We start from the raw sequence: 21,659 nt of genomic DNA, 5'->3' as shown, positions 1-21,659 counted from the left end.
TGAAGATTGATTGAAGCCGACGGTTTAAAATTCAAAACAAAGCGGGTGTAGGACGCCTCACGCGGGTAGCGAACGGGGCTATAAAAGGGGTGAGGTAGGTGAAGAGGGAGCTGAGTGCGAGTCGGCCAGCGTTCCGAGAAGACATCGTGTTGTGTGCGGAATTTAGATCACCAGAGTTCGAGCGCAGAGCCAGTTGAGTGCGGAGTCAGTCAAGCGCGGAGGATCTTGCCACACGTCGTTTGTAGCCCGTATTCAGGGAACAGTGAATGTTTAGAAAACAATTTTGGTGTTAGTTATTTTCTTGAGTCACTACGTCTCTTCAGACAACTTCAGCCGACCGCGTTGTATATCACCGAGAAGAAGACAACCGACGAGGAAATATTGGAACCGATCTGTCAAAATAGTGGAACTACTCTGAGATCTCACGACTTACCATCAAATAAAAGGAACTACGACTTAACTACTGCTTCAAGCAAGTTATCTTGAAGCCGACCTACAACTACAGAGAAGCACCACCCGATCTGCGAGAGATTACTACCCGACCTACGAAGAAATTACTCTCTCGAGGAACACTGGAACGACCAGGGCGCGTCGGAGCTTCGCCACCAGTTTCATCCAGGACGCTATCGCCTCCACAGACCTCGGGTGATGTACATCTGTGAAAAATTGAAATAGTATTCTCATGGTAGCTACCTTTAGTTGTTTCCCGCTGTGTTCGCCTCGAGTAATCGTACTGTGCCTGTTAGGAGATAGTATCTAGCTCGTACGCCCAGTCCTGTACTAGAGTAGGGTTTACTGTCTTTAAGTATATAAGAGTTGACATGCTTATTTGTATATTTTCTCTTGTTAAATCGCACTGCCAGTAGCAGAGAACTTTCTATGCACCTCGTTTGACCACTCGGATAACGTAAAATCCATTACAACCAACCTGACAGTTTAAAATGTTTTATGAAAAAGAAACTCTGCCAAGGATAAGCTAAAAATTGATAGTTTGCCGTGAGTTTTAAAGCGGACAGTTCAAGAAATAGCGTGAGCTAATATCGAACAACGATTATATGCAAATAGGAATAAAAGGAAGACGTCCATCATCATCTCTGTTTCGAACAATAAATCTATTTATAATCATTATGACCAACCAATATACTGTGGATAACACTTATATGTCCGTAGATCGCCTGAAGAGTTTTACCAATGTTCAGGAATTGACTATGGCCTCTTTTGATGTGGAAAATTTATTTACTAATATACCGTAAAATGGGGTCTCTTTGACCACTTTTTTTTTTTAAATGATGCCATTTTTTACTAGGTAAGTTAAACTTAAACTTAGACCTGCAAAATACAGGTGTATACTCTAGCTTCACTCACCATAAATTGCTGGCTCCTGCCTCTCATAGTTTGATGTAATTTCAAAAAAAGTTATGGTCTTTGTTACCCCAGCTCTTGGGGTATATTAGACTGGGTGGTAAAATCAATTATATTTTTTGGTAAAATAACTAAATAACTCCAGGTTTTGTTGCATTGTAGTAGAACTCTTTTAGTTACATATGCAAATGACAAATTTTAGGAAAGTGTCATAGTTTGCAAATTCGGGGCACCGCCCCCCAATGGGTGAAATGTGACCACCTAATGGCAGCTGTGATGGGGTAACATTGACTAGCTTAGAAATTAAGTTAAAATTACCATATACAGGGTGTTATAGGGCTCTTCTCTTTGTTGCTTTCATAACCTTCATTAGTGTTTCTGACTAGAGTGCAAATTTTTGATATCCGCAAATTTCCGATAAAGATATTTAATTGTGTTTTTTGAAGGATCCTTGTTTTGAAATGGATCCTGTAATCACGTTGAACTTCTGTTATTGACATCGTTATTGACTGTAGCGATAATTTTTGTTCTTTCTTCTTTGCTGTAGCGAATCATGATGAAAATTTAAGGCTTGATAATTAAACACAAATTTAGCAAGCTATACAGGATAATGACGTAACTATGATGCAATATTACCATGAAAATGTTCTTCTTTCAAATAAAACAAGTTTCAACTTCATAACGTTCTTAGTTTTTTATTTATTAACAAATTAAAAGGGTTACTTAATTCTGAAACACCCTGTATATGACTCTGTTGAGTCTGAAACAAAGAAAAAACATTAATAGGTGTATCAAACATGAAATATGTTATATAGGTACCTATGGTAATTTTAACTCAATTTCCAAGCCGGTCAATGTTACCCCGTCACGGCTGCCATTAGGTGGTCAGAGTTCCCCCATTGGGGGGCAGGGCCCCCATTTGCAAACTATAATACTTTTCTTAAATTTGTCATTTGCATATGTAACTAGAAGAGTTCTACTACAATTCATCAAAGCCTGGAGTTATTTTACCAAAAAATATAAAAAATGGAGGGGGTACTCTGACAGGCTTTAAATAATAGCTCTTTTTTGTGGGTCACATTTTTAATTTTTTAACCTATCAAATATGCAAACTTTTTGAATCTTTATATTGTGTTACGTACCCTCAGTATTAGGCCTTTACTGGCCATTGACAAAATTTTTCTATGTCAAATAGTTTTTGAGTTTTGGGGATTTTTGTTAAAAAAAGGAAAAGGGGTCAAAGTTACCCCGGGAGTCAAAGTAACCCCATTTTATGGTACCTCTTTCTGAAACCATCAATATTTGTCTCAATTAATTGTTTAAAGATGTCAATGACCTTGTCATGGGTTTTAACTGCAATTTTTTCAAATCTTTTCTTGAGTTATCTGTGCTAAACTCATTTTTCATATTTGCTGGCAAGTTTTACAGGCAAATTAACGGCTTGGGCACGGGACTTCCACTCGGCCCTACCTTTGCCAATATATTCATGTGTTTTCACGAGGCTACATGGTTGGCCAATTGTCCTCTTGATTTTAAGCCAATTTTCTATAACCAATATGTTGACAATACCTTTTTGATATTTAAGCATCCCTCTCATGTGGGCCTTTTCTTTGACTATCTTAATCTCCAACATAATTCTATCATATTCACCATGGAGCTGGAATCAGACAATAGCTTGTCTCTCCTTGATTGCAAAGTTACCAAATCTAATTGCCGTTTCCAAACTTCTGTTTTTAGAAAATTGACATTTACCGGCTTAAGCTCAAGCTTTTTTAGCTTCTGCTCCTTTTGTTTCAAGTTAAATGGGGTCTAAACATTGATAAACTGCGGCTTTTGCATTTGTTCTACTTTCCTAGCCATGCACTCTGAATTTGAATTGTTGCGCAATATCTTTTCTCAAAATGGCTTTCCATCACACCTGGTGCTCACCCAAATTAAAAAGTTGATGTCCAAGCAATATACTGCAGTCGTTCCCAAGTGTGACAGTAGGAAGGTTGTTTACTGTTCTTCTCCTTACTTTGGACCCACATCTGAGACTATGTCAAAGGAATTAAAAGTTTTATTTGCTAAATATCTTCTGGATGTAAATCTTCATGTGTTGCTTGTTAACAATTATAGAATTGGCTTGTTTTTCAGGTATGAGGATACCCTATCTGTTCTTATGCGATCGTCACTAGTTTACAGATATAGTTGTGCGCAATGCGCATCAGTGTAAGTCGGTATGACAGCATGCAATTTCTATACTAGGCTGGCTGAGCATAAGGGCAGGAGTTATAGAACGAGGAACCTACTTGCACATCCACCTCATTCTGCTGTACGTGTTCATGCCGAGCAGTGCAACACCTCTGTATCTGGTAGTGATTTCAAAATTCTAGCTTCTGTATCCGGTGTTAGTGATCTATGAATTTTAGAATCCCTGTATATATTCAAGCAGAAGCCTAGTCTGAATGCCGCTTTTAGCTCTTTTCCTCTTGAAATAGTAAATAGATAGGCTGTTTACTAGCTTTAATTTGATGTCTTATTTATTTATTTTCCATTTTGAAACCTGACAGTGCATTTTACTTTACTAATTGATTTGTTTCTGTTTCTAGGACTGAACTTTTTCTGAACAGAATTTTGTATTATGAACTGACAATAGAGCTGGACTCCAAAACGTTTTCTCTTATAAAGATATGATGAATTTTTGTGGTATTTTCTCTGCTTTTAAATTCCTAGAAAATGGGAAAAATTATATTTGTTTTCATGGCTTATATTTAGAATTAAACTATCAAACCTTCAAAATAGTTTTTTATTCAGACTTGTCATTGCAACATTCATAGTTATTGCTACCGTCAAACAGGGTAAAAAGCGACGGTTTTGAGCGTTTTTTGTTAATAACTTCTTACCATGAAACATTTCAGAAACAAGTTTAGGCTCATTATATAGCTCTTTGCGAGGGCTATCAAATGACATCTTCAAAAAAATTCCATATGCTATTTGTAAGGTGCCAGTCGCAAAATAAAACTGTCCCAATTTACCCCTGGGAACAGGGTAATCCAGGACACTTGCAATAAAAGTTAATTTTTAAATGTTTGAAGCATGCAGAGTTTACTCATCCATTACTAACAGTACTCTGAAGTCCTCTTTCATTGTAGATGATGTAGATGTAAAATACAGGACATTATCTGTGATTTTTACTTGTTTTTCCTTTATTGATATGATATTCCAATTTTCATTAATTACCGTAATGTGATATTACTGTATCCATGGACATGCCATTGAGCTTTGACAACGACCTTGTCCACTGCAAGCTTTGTATCAGCAGCCATGTAGCATTTCTTCTGTATCTGTAAGCTTACATGATGGTTTGTAATTTCACACAATTTTAACTGAGTCTAGTGATTTCACTATAACAAAAAAGATTGTGAAAAACGTACCCGAAACAGAAAATGTTTTAGTGACAACCATCTTATGTTTTGAAGAAATAAATCATAGTTTAGGTCAATTACTTTTCATTCTATGATGTCCGGTGCCCAATTCTATATATAGCATTCTATGTACAATTTTGTGATGACTGATGATGCACTAATTTTTTGATAAGTGAATTTTTTTTGCTGAGCAAGGTAAATGTAATCAAAATTCTTTGTTGTTAATCAATTTTTTGTTAACTGGAGCCTTTGATAACTGAGGTTCTACTGTAAATGCATTTTTAAGGGTGTCCCTAATTACCCTGGGGGGTGTCCCTTTTTACCCTGTCGCGCGGAAATGGCTGCCATTTTTTTGGAATGAGATAGGCAAATTCTATCAATTACGTTTTCAAGCTGACACCTGGGTGCAACTTTTATGTAAGTACAATTTTTTAATACAGCGAATATTTTTTTTGCTCCAGACCTTAGCAGAGGTACTTTTCCAAAATCGCACTTTTTACACTTTTTTTTTTCAGTGATTTTTTTAGAGATAGTAAATGTTTGATTTCTTGACTAGCTTTATACATAATAGATAGTATAAATGTTGAAGTTTACGCCACTATTTTTAGTTTTGCAATATTTTGATTAGTTTAGCTGCTACAACATTTCTACGAAATGTGGGACGCGCATCCCTATTTACCCCGCCCGTCCCTTTTTACCCCGTTTGATGGTACATTGCAAGATAAGTTATTCTGAATATTGCTTAGAAAAGTCTTTAACTCTTTCAAATCTTTCACTTACATTGCATTTTTGGAAAAATCTACAAAAGGAAGTGGAGCAACGAATCAATTGGAGCAGTCTGTATAACTAGGGATAAAATTTCACTCAAGGTGTCATAGCTTGTACTCATAGGTAACTCACAATTTTTTTAAAGCAACTAACTGATACGCAGGAGCTTGTATCGCAGAGCTTGGTTCAACAACCTCATTTGTCAAAGGCCATATCATCAATATTCAGTGATCAGTGAGCAATCGTGAACCATCACTCTCATGCACTCACCGCAGTGACTGCACTAAGCACTTTTGTTGAATGTTAAATTTTTGATAGGAGTTATTTCGTCAAGAGGTAGTAATCTCGTGGTTCCAAGAATGGCGGGAATGCTCTAGTCGCACATTGAAATATTATTGCATGTGCAAAAAGATGAACACCATTTTATTGAATTTTATATAAATATATCATTCCATTCCAACTCCATTACATTGAATACTAGAACAACAACCCTAATTTTCCCATTCGGTTAATTAGCTTAGTGAAAACCTCCCATGAGATGGTACAATGCAGAGCTGCCCGCAGATTCCTGGGAGACTTAAGCCCCACATCCAGTGCCACTGAGATGGTAGCCAGACTTCAGCTGGAAAAGCTCCGTCTGAGGAGAATGGCAGACAAAGCATGCATGCTGTACAAAATTCTGCATCGCCCAGTCGATGTCCAACCTCCTTCAGGATTGTGTCAACCAGTCACATGCACAACAAGGGGGCACCAACAGAAGCTGCAGGTCCCATGCAGCAGAACCAATGTCCGCCAACACTCCTTCTTTCCTTCAGCCAACAGAATATGGAACTACCTGAGTTTTCATTGCCTTCTATTTTAAAGACATTCTCCAATGCCATTATATGTTCTCTGTGTATAAAAACGTTCTCCAATACTCCCATGTGCGTGCATGTAACTGTTGGTGGTGTTTTTTTTCTTCAATTATGGAGTATTGACCATTTAATTGTGAAGGGAATAATGAATTATAGGGACTGCCAAATTGACATCATTCGTTGAAATTTAAATAATATGACCTGGTTTGTAATAGTATAGTATTGAAATTGACAGGAAGAAGTGCAAAATATTTATGAAAAGACCAAAAGAATATGTGAGTAAAGGTATAATGGGGAATTCCCAAGTAAAGGAATAATGGAAAATATGGGAGTAAAAGAATAGCAGAGAATATGTGGGTTAATTAATAACAGAGAATATTTGATGAATATGTGAGTCAGAGAATAGCGGGGAATGTGAGTCGGGGAATAGCAGAGAATGTGTGAGTGAAGGAATAACATAGAATGTGTTAATTAGGTGCACAGAAGAATGTGTGAATAATGGAGGCTGAGTGAATTCGATTAAAATCTAGTCTTTATGAACAAGGAAATGATGAGAATTGTGCATAAGGAAGTGATGGTAAATTTATAATAATTATGATCGCAATGTGTAATGAATCTGTCTACTACCCATAATCATTATCATAGTATATGCTAAAAAAAACTAATTTGCTTGACAGAATATTTTTGGAAAGAGAATATTATAGATGGTAATGCTTAAATGAATACCTAAGCTATTCCTGGAGTAGTATTTTTCTATGCTGAATCAATGTATATAATGTTCAAATTACTCTGTGAATAAAATTCTGAATGACATTTTTGAAGGCTGTTTGCATCTTTACGTAGTTATGCAGAAGCTCCATGCAGCAAGAGATTGGTTGAATCAACCACTAACTGGTTGAATCAACCACTTTGTGACTCATCACTCAACTGAATCAGTTGTTTAATTTCTATAACCATAATCCATATTCCGTTGAAAGTTTCTTTGCCAGAAACAGTAGTGGGAAAATAATTGATGTGTCAAAGATAGTTGAGTTTCAACAGCAGTCACCACTTAAGAGGCTGGCAGTCTGGCCCTGGCATTCAATTGAAATTATTTATTTTAAAAGCAATCCTGAAACTACAAATTAAGTATATGGCAATAAATTAAGTACCTATATGGCAATATTAAGTTATTAAGTATATTAAGTATGCCAATAAATTTTTGTTGTCCTTCCCAGGTTTTCATACAGATTCCATCTGAGTGCTAAATGAAGCCTCATTAGTTATGGATGGATTTGTTCCTGTTTCTGAAAATTTGGTGAGTTAGATAGTATTGCCTTTGTAAGCCATTGTTCCACTTATGTTTCTATATTATCCTTGAGACTTGAGCATTAAGAGAAGCAGCAAAAAACAATATTTTTTATACTAGGTTTAATTGGGAGCTTGGCTAGCATTGCTGGTGCAGATGGTATTGGTTTTTTGGCCATTTTTATCATATTGTTTTGTATGCTCTTTGTTAATGCCATTGATTTGGCTTTTATTCTTGAATAAAATGATGTAATTTTTATTTTAAAAATTAGAGTTTTCCAGGAAGTATATACAATTCTAGAATTATTAGAAATTAATTGTGAAAGTAAAATTTATCTGATAAAATTGAAAGAACAATTTAAATATTACTTCATTTTTCTATACAGTCTTCAAACAAATTGAGTTGCTTATCTTTGCTTTTGACAGGTTTTGAAATACCTTCTTCAAAATTCTGCCACAATAGCAGTACTGCTTTAGCCTATAATGTATCTAAACTTCAAATTAAACCTCAGGTTAACATTATTTGAGACATATTTGATTATATTGATTGTCTTTGACTTTTAGCATATTACTGTAACATTATAAAGCCCATTCAATACACACTGATGCTATGTTTACAGTCTATGATGGGGAGCCACAATATCTTTGGCACAAACTCCCAAATATCCGAGAATGATACAAGTTCCCAACATACAGCAGAGGTTGATGGCAGCAGCCAGATCAACCGATGTATGGCAGCTCTGGAGCACTCAACTATTAAGGTTAGCTTACTCCAATTGTCAATTTTATAATGAAAATTTTCTTATTAATAGTGTTCAATTTATACGTAATTCCAGCAATCTCTGTGTTAAAGTTATTAACCGAGTGACATGATTGTGACATTGTTTATGCAAAATTCGGCAACTTTCAGATATACCAAGAAGTATTGAATTGCAAGTTGCAAATAGAATCACATAATTTATACACTCAGTCTAAACAATGCACTACTTACAGGTACCGTATGAAGTGCTGAACCGCAAGTTCCGCACTGCTCAGAAGGTACTGGAGCGAGAGGTGTCTGCAGTGGCCGCATGCACTTCTGAGATGCAGGCCGCCCTGTCAGGGTCACCCATGCCTCGCCCTCAGCAGCTCACGCAGATGATAAGAGGTGTCATGTCACAAGTCTCAAGCCTCAAGAGGAAGGTTAGTCACCTCAAGTTTGGACCTTGCAGCTCCGACGTTTATTATCTATTCCGGGTTATATTATATAATTATACCTACATTAAATGTTTAAGAGCCAAGGCATTTTTTTATTGTGTAATTTATTGATTCATGTTGTAAGAAGCTCATGCCATATGATAAAATGAACTTTGCATTGCGTGGTTTGATAAGATTCCAATCACATAGAAAATTTGATTCTATTTTTCCTTCTATTGCGTACATGATTGGTAAGTATAATATTTTTGGAAATTTTTGGCTGAACTATATTTGGTTAAAAAAGATGCCATTGAATATTCTAGGCTGTATTATAGTAAAATTACAATAAGAATGAGATTATGTAACATTCTATTCTTCTGAATCATGTGCAACTTGAAATTTATTTTAGTAATGTTTATGAAGTAATAATTATACCGTGATGACGTAAGGCTATGATGCGTGCCGTGATGACGTAAGGTAGTGATGCGTGCCGTGATGACGTAAGGTAGTGATGCGTGTCGTGATGACGTAAGGTTGTGATGCGTGTCGTGATGACGTAAGGTTGTGATGTGTGCCGTGATGACGTAAGGTTGTGATGCGTGTCGTGATGACGTAAGGTAGTGATGTGTGCCGTGACCACGTGATGACGTAAGGTTGTGATGCGTGTCGTGATGACGTAAGGTTGTGATGCGTGTCGTGATGACGTAAGGTTGTGATGTGTGCCGTGATGACGTAAGGTTGTGATGCGTGCCGTGATGACGTAAGGTTGTGATGCATGCCGTGACCACGTGATGACGTAAGGTTGTGATGCGTGCCGTGACCACGTGATGTATCGCGCAGGCGCGTGAGGCGGTGGCCGGGGAGGTGGAGTGCGCGCGTGCTGTGCGCAGGCGCATCGAGCACCTCGACCAGGCGGGCAAAGGCTCGGCCGCGGCGCGCGCAGCCTGGGAGAGCACGCGCATAGACAGACTCATCACAGACTTCCTGCTGCGGGAAGGCTGCTACCGCACCGCCAAGAAGGTAACAATGTTGTTGTTGTCGCTACATTGAAAGGCTCAGCATTGACTGAGCCCCCGAATTAATTTACATAAATTTTTTTACCGAAATATTACATTTATCGCGTATGATGGCAGTTTTGTTCTCGGTGTTGAAAGAATTTAAGTGGCATGTTTCCACTTTGCAGCTGATTTACTTTGAATTAAACTATAAAATTTTAACCATTATTTGAGGTTACCTGACTCGTCTGTATTAGACCCTGTATCATTTTATGACACGAAACATAAAACCTTAGTGATTTTCACTGTAATTCTGATGATTGTTGCAGTTGGTGGAGCTTCGCAACATCAAGAGTTTGACGAACCTGGGGCTGTTTGAGAACGCGTACGAAGTGGAGCAGTCGCTGGAGCGGCGCGACGTGAGCAAGTGCCTCGCTTGGTGCCACGAGAACAAAACTAAACTCAAAAAACTTAACTCGAGCCTCGAGTTCAATATTAGAATACAAGAGTTTATAGACATGATCAAGAGGAATGAGAGGATGAGTGCTGTATGGTAAGACAAACCTATTAACTTTACTGATATATTATCTGTTGGGTGGGAGATATAGAATTTGCTTATGTGCCTCTGTTGTTTTTATTGTTCGCTTTTTTACTGGAATATTTCTGCACAGCTTTCCTCGGCGCAGGTGATAGTAATGACTGTGGAAATCCTGCATAGCTTATCCCCCAAGCTAATGGGTTACATTACAACTAATTAGAAGCCATTGTGATGGAATAACGTTAATTTTATTGGTAAATTTCAGTAACAGGTGATGTGTGGGGAGAGTGCGCAGGCGCACTGTTATAAATAAATGAAAATATCGAGTATATGATGCTAAAAAGGGCGATACGCTGACCAACACTTGTTATTTCCTTGCCTCTTCGATAACATAATAATGGATACACTAAGACTTGTATGTACAGCTTAATTAGAAGTGAGATGCCAATGAATACATTGATTTTAATCGCAAATAAAATGAAACAAAACCATTGTTTATCGAGGTTTCCAAAACTTTTTTGACACTTTGCTATATTACTGTACAATATTAACAATATATGTAAAAAATCATAGTGCACTAGGATACCTACTGTTGAAGCGCATGCTTGCATATAAGGTTCTAATGCGACGATACTTCAATGTACTTGATGGTACACATCGTGTGTACATGTAGTGTTCTAATGCGACGATAATTCAATGTAATTAATGGTATAAATCGTGTGTTATGTGCACCTGGCGAGCAGGCACGCGCGTAAATACTTCAGCGCCCAGGACTGCAAGCAGCTGCCCTCCATACCTCAGTGCATGGCCCTGCTCGCCTTCCCTGCTGACACAAGTTAGTGATACGTGACACAGGTTAGTGACAAGTGACACGTGACACGGGTTAGTGACACGTGACACAAGTTAGTGACAAGTGACACGGGTTAGTGACAAGTGACACGTGTTAGTGACACGTGACACGGGTTAGTGACACGTGACACGGGTTAGTGACAAGTGACACAGGTTAGTGACACGTGACACAAGTTAGTGACACGTGACACAAGTTAGTGACACGTGACACATAGGTTAGTGACAAGTGACACAAGTTAGTGACACGTGACACAAGTTAGTGACACGTGACACAAGTTAGTGACACGTGATATAGGTTAGTGACACGTGATACAAGTTAGTGACACCTGACAAAATTTAGTAGTATAATAGTATCACACGTTTACTATTATACCTCTCATTGTGCTAGTAGTTTAGAGCAGATCTAAATTATTATAATGATGTATGAGGGCAAAATTTTCGTGAAAAAGAGGTAGAGGCATCACCATTTAGACCTTGCATACTTCATCGACCTTATACCTGAGTTTCGCTGCTCTCCTCTGTCTTATGAAGCTCACTATTAAGTGACCAATTTATATTCGATGAGACATTATATCCAACACCTTTGTATTTCAATTGAGACATAGCTTTTAAATTTGCCTAAACCATCACGGGGATGATTATTGCCCTGGGTAATATAGACGTTTCTATGGAAAATAAAGCAATATTAGAAGATGAGACGTTTGGGTATGAAAGGTATAGGTATATTGCCAATGTTGTAAAGAATACAACGAATACTCGCGTAAAAGTATTTTGAGCTCACTCACTGCCAAAGTATGTTTTATTGTAAGCATAATTTTATTTTGTTAAGAAATAAGTTGATGGTTGCGACTGGTTGCAGAGATCCCCGAGTACCAGGTGCTGCTGAGTGACAGCCGCTGGCAGGATCTCATCCAGCAGTTCAGAGACGAGAACCTGCGTCTGTACCACCTCAGCCTGCAGGCCACCTTCACCGTCGTCGTGCAGGCCGGCCTTTCTGCCCTCAAGACACCTCAGTGCTATAAATCCGTCAGATATTCCACCAATCTATTTCATTATTAAATTTAAGTGCTACAAATTGATGAAATTGGGAGAAAACTTATAAATCCGTCACATATTCCACAAATCTATTTCATTATTAAATTTAAGAACTACAATTTGATGAGATTAGAAGAAAACTTATAAATCAGTCAGATATTCCAACCAATCTATTTCATTATTAAATTTAAGCGCTACAATTTGATGAGATTGGAAGAAAACTTATAAATCCGTCAGATATTCCACCAATCTATTTCATTATTAAATTTAAGCGCTACAATTTGATGAGATTGGAAGAAAACTTATAAATCCGTCAGATATTCCAACCAATCTATTTCATTATTAAATTTAAGCGCTACAATTTGATGAGATTGGGAGAAAACTTATAAATCCGTCACATATTCCACCAATCTATTTCATTATTAAATTTAAGTGCTACAAATTGATGAAATTGGGAGAAAACATTGCCTACTGAGCCTGAAATCTGTGTGGGAGAAACAGGTCTTGTGAGAAAAGCAAGTTTCGTGGGAGGAACAAGATTTGTGGAAGAAGTACGGGTAACTTCTATGTGAGGAGCAGGTTTCGTGGGTGGGACAAAATTTGTAGGTGGTACGAGCATTGTAGGAGGGCCAGGTCGAGTGGGACTAGAAAGTTTTGTGAGAGAAGCAGGTTTTGTGAGAGGAGCAAGTTTTTTGAGTTGAGAGTTTTGTGAGCGGAGCAAGTTTTGTGAGAGGAACAAGGAGACTGTAGCACAATTGGAAATTACGGTATCTCATCACTGTATGACGCTCAGTACTAAGCGTCTCAAATTGATTTGAGAAACATCATCTCCTGGGTTTGGTAGTGAAGTTAATAATTGTTCCAAAGATGATCTCAATGAAAAAAGGGTCAGTATATCAAAAATTATCAAGTATATTAAATTTGTTGCGCAAAAGAGCTATTGCGACCGTACTAGAGTCGAGTTTTTAGCAGATGACCCTGAATTTTATGATACTTTCTATATATCATTTCTTTGTCTTGTTAAGTTCAAATTTGCATTATAAGAAGCATTTACCATTCGCCCGCGTCAAAACCAATACTGCAGAAATATTTTCCTAAGCTCTAACAGAGAAGGAAGCAACAATCAGTAAGCTTCATTGCATAAATGCCCATAATTCAAGTGAATGCTTCATTTCATAATTCGACTTACAGCTACATTTTTATCCAGTGATATTAGCATAAACGTTCCTAGTAAGTAAGCATGACGAGATTTAATTGTGTTCGATGTTGTCCAGAACAAGGAAAGCTTCAATCCCGACTGTCCGGTGTGCGTGCCGACACTGAACAGCCTCGCCAAGGAGCTGCCCTACGCCCACTGCTCGCAGTCTCGCCTCGTCTGCTTCCTCAGCGGCGAGACCATGAACGAGAACAATTTGCCTCTCATGCTGCCTAATGGATACGTCTATGGCTCGAACGTGAGCTCTTTTACTTAATTATCTTGGCTACATTTATTAATGAACGAGAACAACCTGCCTCTCATGCTGCCTAACGGATACGTCTATGGCTCTAACGTGAGCTCTTTTACTTAATTATCTTGGCTACATTCCTTGATGAACGAGAACAACCTGCCTCTCATGCTGCTTAAAGGCTATAAAGGGTACTTATATGGCGCTGAAATACTGCTCAGTTGATTTAAAATATTCTTTTCTCATGATAATAATGTGAAACCTTTGTCTACGGAATTTGTATCTAACATATTCGCCTGGGATCAAATTGACTTGTGTTTCTCCTTGCAGGCTCTCGAGGCTCAGGCGGCCGCCAATAACGGTGAAGTTTTCTGTCCTCGCTCTGAAACGAAATTCCAACTCAGCGATGCTCAGAAAGTGTTCGTGATGTAGGGCGTGTGCGTCCATCACACATGTCCTACACGTGCGAACACGGTCCATCACATATGTCCTACACATGCGAACACGGTCCATCACACATGTCCTACACGTGCGAACACGGTCCATCACACATGTCCTACACGTGCGAACACGGTCCATCACACATGTCCTACACGTGCGAACACGGTCCATCACACATGTCCTACANTCTGCTCCTGATTACCTGTCTACTCTGCTCCTGATTACCTGTCTACTCTGCTCCTGATTACCTGTCTACTCTGCCCCTGATTACCTGTCTACTCTGCTCCTGATTACCCGTCTACTCTGCTCTCCTGATTACCCGTTTGCTCCATTCTCAGCTGTTGTAAGTATATCCATTTGCTACGCTGTGTCTTGCAGCGAATGAAGATTTTGTGCAGCAATCCGTGTTGATATGTAAGATCGCGACCTTGATATTAATGCCTAGAAATGGAAAAATTAATCTCTTATGTTAATGTCGCGACCTTGCACTTCTCAATCGATCTTGTCCTAACTGATATTTGGACTTTAATTATCTATGAGTAATTAATATTAACTAGAATTTCCTGCTCGTTGCTATCTTAATTGAATAGCGTTTTCAATGTCCATGGCATGGACGTCTGGTGTAGTCTCGTGGTGGCAAAAGTGAGCGTGAACATGACGCCTCGTGGCCACAAACCCACAAACACTCCTGTGGAGAACTCGTTAGTATCTCGGTCTCTGCGTGGCTCGAAACTCCAGTATTTTCTGTCTATCTTAGGAAAAATGTATTGTTTGAGTTTCTTTTAGACAATCTTATATGCTGTTTTTTCCGGTTTATTTTACATGCAGTTTTTGAGATGCATATGCTCACTGATCTGAAATATTGAAAAAAGGAAAGATTCTGTGATTTTCTGAAGTGGTTTACCAAACCCTAGATTCGTTTCGTCTATCATGTAGGTATTAATATATCTTTACAGAAACATTATATGCAGATATGTGGCCAAAATTTAATAGAATTATTTATTACGTCGATAGCCTTAATATTACATAAGCAATCGTCTCACGATAACTGATTTATTTAACCTAAGAAGAAGTGCTGCTCTCATCGTCTGTGCTTTTTGGAAGCTCCAAATATCACACACGTCGTAAAATGTTTGTCGACTGGATCTTTAGCACAGGCCTCCTAGCTCGTGCTAGGTGCGTTCTAGTTCATCCCCAGTGCGTGCGAGCGACGTCTCATGTAAACCAGTTTGTGTACAAGTGTCACTGTTTCTGTTCGGGTCACTTCTTTGCTTTTTATTTCTATGGTGTTGTAGCTACGTGCGTCTCGTCAGCTTTTGCTCTTGTTATCTTCTACTTTCTTGATTAATAATTTACGATTGAGAGCAGAATAGAATAGAAGTGTCGGCAACTATCAACTATTTGAGGATTGAAATTATTCATTACAATAGCAGTTATCTCCAGTTTTAGACTACTTCATTTTCAGCTCTAGCTTCTTGATCGTAACGCATTCGCTCAGCTAAAAAATTATTCATCAAGAATGCGGAAGATGACAAGGACAGACAGTACCTACGGAAGGACCTGCCTCCCTTGAGTATCATCATCAGTCGTGCACAAACGCCCGACTATAGGCCCAAATTTTGTATTTTCATTTGCATCTACGAGTATATTAATAATTTCCCTCATGTGCTATGTTTCGACGGAGATTGTATTTCTGTGTCTGTCATTTACGGAGAAATTTTTGACGCATACATTTTTTTATTCAATCCAGTCATTTGATAATGTACAAGTTAGTTTTCACGTCATCAATCTTCCTCATTTAATTTATATGCTGTATTTTTGTTAAAACGCATGCAGTGAGTCAGAGATGAGCTCTCTGAACTATAGCGGTGGATGAACTAATATTCATGCTTATTTGATCTTGGTGTTTCAATGTACATCGTGTTGTTTGATTACAGACAACATGAATAAACTATGCCAGTGATAGAATAAATTAGGCCCGGGTTTCATTTTGCAAAATTATATTTTCAGGTCGTAAACATTTCTATATTAGTCTAATTATTTTAGTGTTACTTATGGTTTTGTGCATGCCATTGTTTATTTAACTTGAGCAGAAAGTAGCTTGTAGTATTTAATGCGGAATTTTTGTTATTATTATGTCTCAATAAAGTAACGTGCTTCGGTGCAAGCCTCTTAGTGATACGGACGTCTCTGTGCTCGCATGGCTTCGTTCATACGCTTCACTTCATGCCTTCATCTCCTTATACTCAAGGCTGTCGCTGACTCATTATAACATCTGCAAATGTTCGAGCCTCATTAAAAGCCTTGATCATATATTGAGCGGGAGAATTGTATCACATGACATGACAGAATGATGGCCTGACCATCGGATGTCATGCCTATTATCATGGTGGTGTCTACGCCATTTTACTTTATACATTGAAACGTTCCTTTTTATGTAATGTTGAGTTGCATATGCTTTAAAAATTACGATTGGATTACTAACCACACTTCTGAACTTTAGTTCTGAAACTTTCTATTTAGCTAAGTTCTACTTTAATTCGACTAACGTTTCTCCTTGTCGGTTTTTGTTTTTCGCTTCGTTTCATATCTTTCGTTATTGCATGCCATGGGCGTAATGAGGAATCGGTTCTGTCATCGGCCTCTATAATAGCGGAAACTAATAATGCCCTGCCATGCGTTTATCGCCTGCTTCAACTGAAAAGTGAGGAATTTATTTTTAGCTGACATTTTCGATCATAGTGCAAATTGAACTCAAACAAGTGTCAATATTTTAGTTAACTAATTTTACGATTAGATAGATTAATTTTTATTTAATACATTAGTATTTCTTATAATATACTTTTCAACTTGATCCATGGTGCGACGTCTGTCCAACTCGATACATTTTCAGCGGCCGAGATTATAACTCTTGTCGCTCTATCGACTCTCGAGGATATTTTTGTTTTTAAAATTAATAAATTAATCTCTAAAATTAATCTTTTTAAAATTAATCTCTCGGAAGTTGGGACTAGAGCGAAAAAGAATAAAAAAAATTCCGTGAAAGCGGTGTGATTTAGGCGTGGCAACTGCCAGTGATTTAGGCATGGCAACCGCCAACGTATCACACGAAGCTGCAGTCGCCTTGGTATATACTATAGTATAATAATAAAAATAATAATAATAATATCGGTTTCAGCGTTTAGTAGGCCGTAGGCCTGTCGCCGATTCTTAACTTCGCAGAACATTCACAGTATTTTGCGGTCTCAAACTCGCAACTCACTTCTTAAATTCTGCTGTGCTTAACCGCCCGGCCTCCTTGCCGATTCTGACCAGAAACTGGCGCACAGAGCTGGGATCGAACCCGCGCCTCTCTGCGCCAATCCTGGTACTCTGAACTTTAACCACTGGGCCACCGGTGGCGGTCTCGAACACGTTTAATTAAGTTTTTGTAAGCGGTAGGAGGACGTGCGCCACTGTTCGAGAGTTAGTTTAGTGGCCAAATGTTTACTAGCGCTTCAGCTATTTAGCTATCTCGCACCGAAAGTCAAGATGAACATCACCATAGAGGTAGAAGGTCTCAATTATTCATCACCCACAAGGGGCGGAAGGTCTCAGATGTCCAGCCCGCTGAAGCTGGCTCGAAAGAAGCAGCGTTAGCATCTGCAGCCAACAACCCACTCTGCCCTGAGTGCGGCGCTATAGACCACACCACCCATCACCTCTTCAACTGCCCTTCGCATCCCACCTCGCTGACCCCACTGGACCTCTGGTCTAACCCTGGGCCAACTGCGGCTTTCCTCTCGTCGCTCCCATCCTTCGCCGACATCCTTGGAGTGGAACCTCCGCTCCCCCCTCCTCGCCCGGAGCCGCCGCCTCTTCGTGGGCGCCGCCGAGCAGCGGTCCCGGGCAATTAACAACAACAACAGCGTAAATGAGAATATAATATTATTTAAGATTAAAGTTCGGCTTACAGTTACGGATAATCTAAGTTCATAAATTGGAGCTGTAACATTGATGTCTTCGGCATCCAGTTGAGATAAGGATATGTCTAGAGTATATGGTCTTCTACTCTGACGTTAATTTAGGGTTACTGTCCTGATTGATATGGGCAGGAGTACGGGCTTACACACGACTGTTCTCGGCCCAAGACTGAAATTAATCGCCTGAAACAGAGCTTATATACTCTTTTTTTTTGTTTTTTTTTTGTTTTTTTTTTAAAGGCCTCCCACACTCACCATTCCAACAAAAAAAAAAGGAATTGATTTTATTAATTAAAAACAGGGAATGGTTTCATGTCAATGTCAGGGAGCGCGATGTCCTTTGACATACGGATACCCAGGCCTCCCAGCCGGACCGGCAACACAGCTTGTTCAAGAGATTCGCGCTCGAAGCTGACATTGGTGATGGTCGAGAGGGCAGAAACCAACACCTCATCGAACCGCTCCAAAACACCTACCCGCGTATATGCAGGAGACGCACGTAGGACGTACTGGAGTTTAGGTAGAGCGAAACAATTCTTTAAAAGCGTAAATGCTTGATGACTATCAAGCATTATATACTATCTATATATAGCTTCGCTATTTGACGTCACCAAGGCCATGACTTGATAAACAGGGAAGGCTTATACAAGGAAATGTTTATCAACATATCGCAGTGAAGGATATTATCTTCAACAAGGAAGAGATCGGTCAGGAATATCCAGGGACGAATGGTATCAACATTGTCACCTGACATTTTATAATGGCCTATCAAAAATATGTAGTAATTTTGTTGTGCATTTGATACATTTTCTTTGATTATTTGCCAGTAATTTGTTCATCTGTTTGCATTTTTCGACAAGTATTAAGAACGTATGTCTTGAATTATTTACTGTTATAGCAGCCTTCTTGTTGACCAAGTTATACTTTTCTTTTTTCATTCGCTGAAAAAAATAATGGATATTGTGGTGGTTTTATGCTCATCAAGAGAGAAATATCGCGATGGAATCAAAGTCACGCGTTGCCGCTATCCCTAAGCTAGTGATGTTGGCAGGCAGTGTATACAGAGGAGATATAAAAAAATATATTCCATATATCAGGAGGCGAATGTGTTAAACTCCTTCCGGGCTGAACTTATTTCCTTATTTTATCAAATTAAATTTTTTTTCTCGATACCTAGAATCAAGAGAAAAAGATTGTTAAATTGATGAATTCTCAAGAACCTGCTACCCATGGTTGAATTAATTAAATTATTTGAATTAATTCTGCCATGCTGCTACCTTTGTTGTCGTGTGCCGTCCATATTTAATTCGCATTACTCAAATTTAGAGAATATATTTTCGGCCAGGGATTGAAATGATAGAGTAATCCATCAAGATTTATAGTGGCAAAAGAAGTTCACAACCAGGGCATATGCATTTAAAATTCGAATGAGACAATTGAAAATGAAATAATTGGTGGGATAGAAATGGTTGGCTAAAATTAGCAGTTGACTTATCTGGAACCAAGCAATATTAAGCCCACGTGACCTGCTTGATATGGCGTTTACGGAACTAAGAGATCGGAGCACTCTGGATGACGAGGTGGTAGGTGCGTGTGGTAGCGTAAGCACCTGGGCCTAGAGAGACGCACGTGGCGTGGCGAAATGCACCTGGCGGGATGTGTTGTTGCGAGAGGCATGAATCAAACAAAAAGGCATTCAGATAGTTTGTTGCATTTTCTTTTATATAATGAATTTCCTATGTTTCAAATCACACTTTGAAACGATCTCCGTCCGGAAGAAGTGCAGGTTGGTGGCAAAATATGACTATACCTGATTAAATCTCCACGAGTCATTGAAACAATACCGATACTTCCCAAGTAAACTTTGCTGAGTCCAGGTGTAACAAGTGGTCATCCTGGGAATACTTCCTCGCCTTCAAGATGGCAACAACAACAAAACAAGACTTCGAGCTCCTCGTGCAGAGGACAGCATAAGAAAATGATAGTAAAAAGTATCGTGTAAAAGCTGTTTGACATGAGCGTTAAACTTTGCATGCTACATCGCCAGAAACCACAAATAGTAGCGCTAAAGATATTTTTTATAAGTGATCTATTTTGCTGGTCCTTCACTTTCTCCGGTACGAGATAATAGAACTGACCTGCTGACCTAGAAACTCGTAACTGCTTGCGCCTGCCAGCCTTCATAAGGTCAATAGAGACCTGTCAGCTGCCTCAGTGCAAGGCACTATATGCTTTAAACAAATTTATGTCCTTGAAATTGTTTAAACTGATGCTCTATCGTGAAGCATGCCAGAATCTTTTCGTAAATTTAATGCACAGTGCTTCACGGGATCATCAGAGGAAACGCATTGCAAAAAAGAAGAGTACAACAAGTTTTTAGGCTATTTAACTATCACAGTGTTAAATTTCATTTACCTGTCGTGTTTTTGTAGGAGATAAGATTGTGTGGAATAGCTGCTATCCGCGTTAGCAATTTTCCGCACTACTAGTTGAATGACGATAATAAAAAAAACGCATAAACGTGGGAGCGAGCGTGTTATTCGGGTGTCAGTGTCTCCGTGCCCGAAAAAAAAACATTCTAAACGTGAGTATTATTATTAATGTATATTCAGTGAAATTGGTGCCTTATAATAAATGCACTTGGACACTTTGTCAGTTGTTTGTGTATATTCCTTACCGTTTATAAATGCGACCTAAACGAAGTAGGCTAAAAGATGTTTGCCGTATCAACTTGAATAAAAGAAAGTTGTTCTAAGTTTTGAATTTTTTATTGGGATAAAATTTTGCCACTTTTTGTTGTGAAACTTGCTGTCTGCAACTACATATACCATTACAAAACTAATTTACAATTTATTATTTTATTATCAAATTCGCTATGCTGTTAAGCTGTTTTGATCACTTTCTCCTTGTTCTCCTAGAGGACCTAGAATAATAGCTAGAATGTTTTGTTTTTACCTAATAAAATATGAAATTTGGCCATAGATGACACATGACAGTGTGATGTTATGATTATGCTCATTTGGAATATTAGGCAGAAGTTTACCAAAATCATGGGTAAAAACTTTTGTTTCACTGTCACTTTCATTGGGGTAGATTTTCAAAAAATGTGGTTTATGTTCCAACTGGATATTTTACTTTCCTAACTAATTTACTAATTTTTGTACCTGCAATGCAATTAGGCTTGAGCCTACGAGTCTACAACAGCAGAATTAGGAAAAAAGTTTATGTCGTGTCCCAGACTGTAGAGCATGGCACAACATAGGTCGAGGACGCCGATTTCATGCACCAAAGACGCCGAGGAGGATGCCACTGGACACCACTGGACGCCGGTCGCCAATTATGCTTCTCCATATATCACGATTTACGATCGATATGGCCGATGCGCCGTATTGATCTACACGCTACGATCGTAACTCTGTGTTGTAGCACGTAGTTCCGATGGCTGTGAGAGCTACATTTGAGTACCCAAGCACACGAGCTCATAGCCACCTGAACTATGCGATGTAGCGCGTAGTTCCGGCGCCTGTGAGAGCTACATTT

At 38.7% G+C, this 21,659-nt stretch overlaps 1 protein-coding gene across 2 annotated transcripts; it reads left to right on the top strand.

Annotated features, from left to right (window-relative positions):
* Positions 1–7,610: 7,610 nt before the first annotated feature.
* Positions 7,611–14,291, top strand: LOC108664664 (E3 ubiquitin-protein transferase MAEA). 2 transcript variants are annotated; one of them, XM_018151327.2, is made up of 10 exons: positions 7,611–7,688; positions 8,299–8,439; positions 8,672–8,860; positions 9,695–9,874; positions 10,179–10,402; positions 11,131–11,222; positions 12,096–12,262; positions 13,546–13,668; positions 13,765–13,821; positions 14,047–14,291. In XM_018151327.2, the coding sequence occupies exons 1-10, from the start codon at positions 7,656–7,658 to the stop codon at positions 14,146–14,148; spliced, it is 1,308 nt and encodes a 435-aa protein (XP_018006816.1). In that variant the 5' UTR covers positions 7,611–7,655; the 3' UTR covers positions 14,149–14,291. The 2 variants fall into 2 exon arrangements, with proteins under 2 accessions (XP_018006816.1, XP_018006817.1); XM_018151328.2 differs by lacking the exon at positions 13,765–13,821 and having other exon boundaries at positions 13,546–13,725.
* The last annotated feature ends 7,368 nt before the right edge of the window (positions 14,292–21,659 follow it).

This window comes from Hyalella azteca, unplaced genomic scaffold (assembly GCF_000764305.2).
Source record: "Hyalella azteca isolate HAZT.00-mixed unplaced genomic scaffold, Hazt_2.0.2 contig14103, whole genome shotgun sequence".
Taxonomy (NCBI): domain Eukaryota; kingdom Metazoa; phylum Arthropoda; class Malacostraca; order Amphipoda; family Hyalellidae; genus Hyalella; species Hyalella azteca.
The sequence above is the reverse complement of the archived record's forward strand: the minus strand, read 5'-3'. Positions and strand labels throughout refer to the sequence as shown.